The sequence below is a fragment of the Colobus angolensis genome, unplaced genomic scaffold (assembly GCF_000951035.1).
Source record: "Colobus angolensis palliatus isolate OR3802 unplaced genomic scaffold, Cang.pa_1.0 Scaffold170, whole genome shotgun sequence".
Classification (NCBI taxonomy): domain Eukaryota; kingdom Metazoa; phylum Chordata; class Mammalia; order Primates; family Cercopithecidae; genus Colobus; species Colobus angolensis.
In genome coordinates, this window is record NW_012114822.1 from 740,556 (window position 1) to 743,444 (window position 2,889).

The window sequence follows — 2,889 nt, forward strand, 5'->3', positions numbered from 1 at the left end:
TGGATATTTGGATGGGTGGATATTTGGATAAGTGGATGGATGGTTATGTGGATGGATGAATGGGTGGATATGTGGATGGATGGATATATGGATGAATGGATATTTGGATGGGAGGATATTTGGATGAGTGGATGGATGGTTATGTGGATGGGTGGATATGTGGATGGGTAGATGAATGAATGGATGAGAGAATAAATGGATGAATGGACAAGTGAATGAATATGAGGCATTCTGATCCAAAAGACCTGTGTGCTCTGACTCTACCCTGGGATGCAATGTACAGAATGTATGGTCCAGTTAGACCAGGCTCTCTCTACCTCAGCATGATTGACATGTGGGTCTTGCTAGCTCCTTGCCGTTGGGGCGGTCCTGTGTGCTGTGGGAGGTTTATAGCATCCCTGAGTTGTGACAACCAAAGCTATCTCCAGACATTGCCAGACGTCTTCCTGGGGGTGGGGGTGGGGGGCAAAATTGCCCCTGGTTGAGAAGCTTTGAATTACACCTTCATTTTCAAAAAAAGATTCTTACAAACCTCCCCCTGCCCAAGTCCTCAGGAGGGTAACTCAATCCCCTGTGGACCTCTCAGCCACCGGAGAGCAATGCCTAGAAACCGCAGGCTTTGCCGCTGTCGTTTATTATTTTATCACATATCTACATTCCAGGAGGCAGCCTGTCCCCCTGTCCACCAAGGTCCTTTGGTCCTCACTGGTCGGCCTGCTGCAGACCCCCAGGTGCAGGCGCGTGTCCAGAGTCGAGGCTCCGCAATGTCAGACATTCAGCAGGAGAGGCCGGTGCTCCTCGTCTGCAGCGTCGCTGGGAGGAATTTCATAAATGACAAACAGGGAGGAGTACAAGCAGCCCAGGAAGGACACGAGGCTGGAGAAGTACATCACCCCGTTGGCGCTGCCCACGGCCGAGGTCAGGGGCCCCAGGACCAGGGAGACCAGAATCTGGGCCAGGAAGTACTGGCAGCTCAGCAGAGAGATGTCCACGCCCATGCCCCGCCGGGTGCCGTCCGCACTGGACCCTGCAAACTGACCCAGAGGAAGAAACGTGTCAGTGAGACCCGTCGCAGCACGAGGTGACCGAGCTCCACGTGTCCTGCGAGCCCAGGAGGCCTGAGCGGCCCACGTACAGCGGCCTCACAGTTTCCAGTGCCAGCGTGCGCAGGGAGTTCAGCCAAGAGTTTAACAATATTTGTGTTTGGAGAGATGACGACAATGAAAAGAATCCGTGACTAACGGGACAGACGAGGCGGCCGGAGACACTTTCCCCGCTCAGCACTTGCGCTCTTCCCCGTCCTCTCACCCAAAGAAAACCAATCTGCACAGCCAGGCGGCCACTCCACTCCCACCATCCCATCCTTCACCTTTGTCCAGGATGGGACCTGCCCAACACCGCTCCCCACAAAGTCCTCTGCACATGACGCCCTTTGGTCCTCTGTCTGAGGCTCCGAGGTCCTCGTGACCTCCAGCTTGGACGCGTCACTCACTCTCCCTTCCCTGTATGTCACGCTGGAAGCCTACAGCTGCGCCACAGATGCCAGACACAAGAGGCCACGGATTGCCTGACTCCATCACAGGAGACGTCCCAAATAGGCAAGTCCATGGGGACAGGAAGTAGGTTAGTGGTCACCTAGGCCTGGTGGAGTGGGAGGGTCAGAGGGGTGACAGCTGACGGGTTCTTCCTGGGCTGACAAAACTGTTCTGAAATTGACGGTGGTGACGGTTGTACAACTCTGCGTGTGCCGAAACCACCAAACGGTGCACGTCACACGCTATTAGATGCTGCACAATATCTCAATACAGCTGTTAAAAGTCTATGCTGAGCAAAATATCAACGAAAATTTAAGGCACTTTATTTATTTATTTATTTGTTTGTTTATTTATTTATTTGAGACGGAGTCTCGCTCTGTCCCCCTGCTGGAGTGCAGTGGCACGATCTCGGCTCACTGCAAGCTCTGCCTCCCAGGTTCTCACCATTCTCCTGCCTCAGCCTCCCGAGTAGCTGGGACTACAAGCGCCTGCCACCGCGCCCGGCTAATTTTTTGTATTTTTTAGTAGAGACGGAGTTTCACCGTGTTAGCCAGGATGGTCTCGATCTCCTGACCTTGTGATCTGCCCACCTCGGCCTCCCAAAGTGCTGGGATTACAGGCGTGAGCCACCGCGCCCAGCCTGTTTATTTATTTACGCAGCCTCTGTCACCCAGGCTGGAGTGCAGTCGCGCGATCTTGGCTCACTGCAACCTCCGCCTCCTGGGTTCAAGCGATTCTCCTGCTTCAGTCTCCCGAGTAGCTGGGATTATGGGCATGGGCCACCATGCCCGGCTAATTTTTGTATTTTTAGTAGACACGGTTTCGTCATGTTGGCCAGACTGATCTTGAACTCCTGACCTCAAGTGATCCACCCGCCTTGGCCTCCCCAAGTGCTGGGATTACAGGCATGAGCTACTGCACTCGGCCTTTTAAGGCACTTTTAAATGCCATTTTTCTTTTTGCCTCAGATTCCAATATGGGGTGGCTCAGCACTGTTATTGATCCTCTCTTTTTTTTTTTTTTTGAAAGTATTACTATCTTTATTATGGCATGCAGTAGTATTTTATACATTAGGTCATTTTATAGTAAAAACATTTATGTACAACTGTAGAGAAACTGCTGCACAGATAGCTCCAACTTGAATTAGAGACTATTTTCTCTGTAGAAAATAGTAAAAATTATAACATTTACCAACCTAGCCCAATGAGTTCATTTAAACAAAATAGTAGCTAAATATATTATACGTTTATAAATACAGGTTGAATTCCGGGATCCAGGAGAAACTTGAGTTTCATTGATTGAAACAGCCATGTTTTAAGTTATGTGAAGTGAAACTTCACTTTTTTTTTTTTTT

General features: G+C 50.4%; 1 protein-coding gene across 1 annotated transcript in view; it reads right to left on the reverse strand.

Annotated features, from left to right (window-relative positions):
* Window positions 1-614: 614 nt before the first annotated feature.
* The window catches only part of SLC45A1 (solute carrier family 45, member 1), a 34,119-nt gene continuing 31,844 nt past the window's right edge, over window positions 615-2,889 (reverse strand). The window contains exon 10 of the mRNA XM_011938301.1: window positions 615-1,034. Within this exon, the coding sequence (XP_011793691.1) occupies window positions 768-1,034 (267 nt within the window). The 3' untranslated portion in view covers window positions 615-767. The remainder of the gene's footprint in view (window positions 1,035-2,889) is intronic.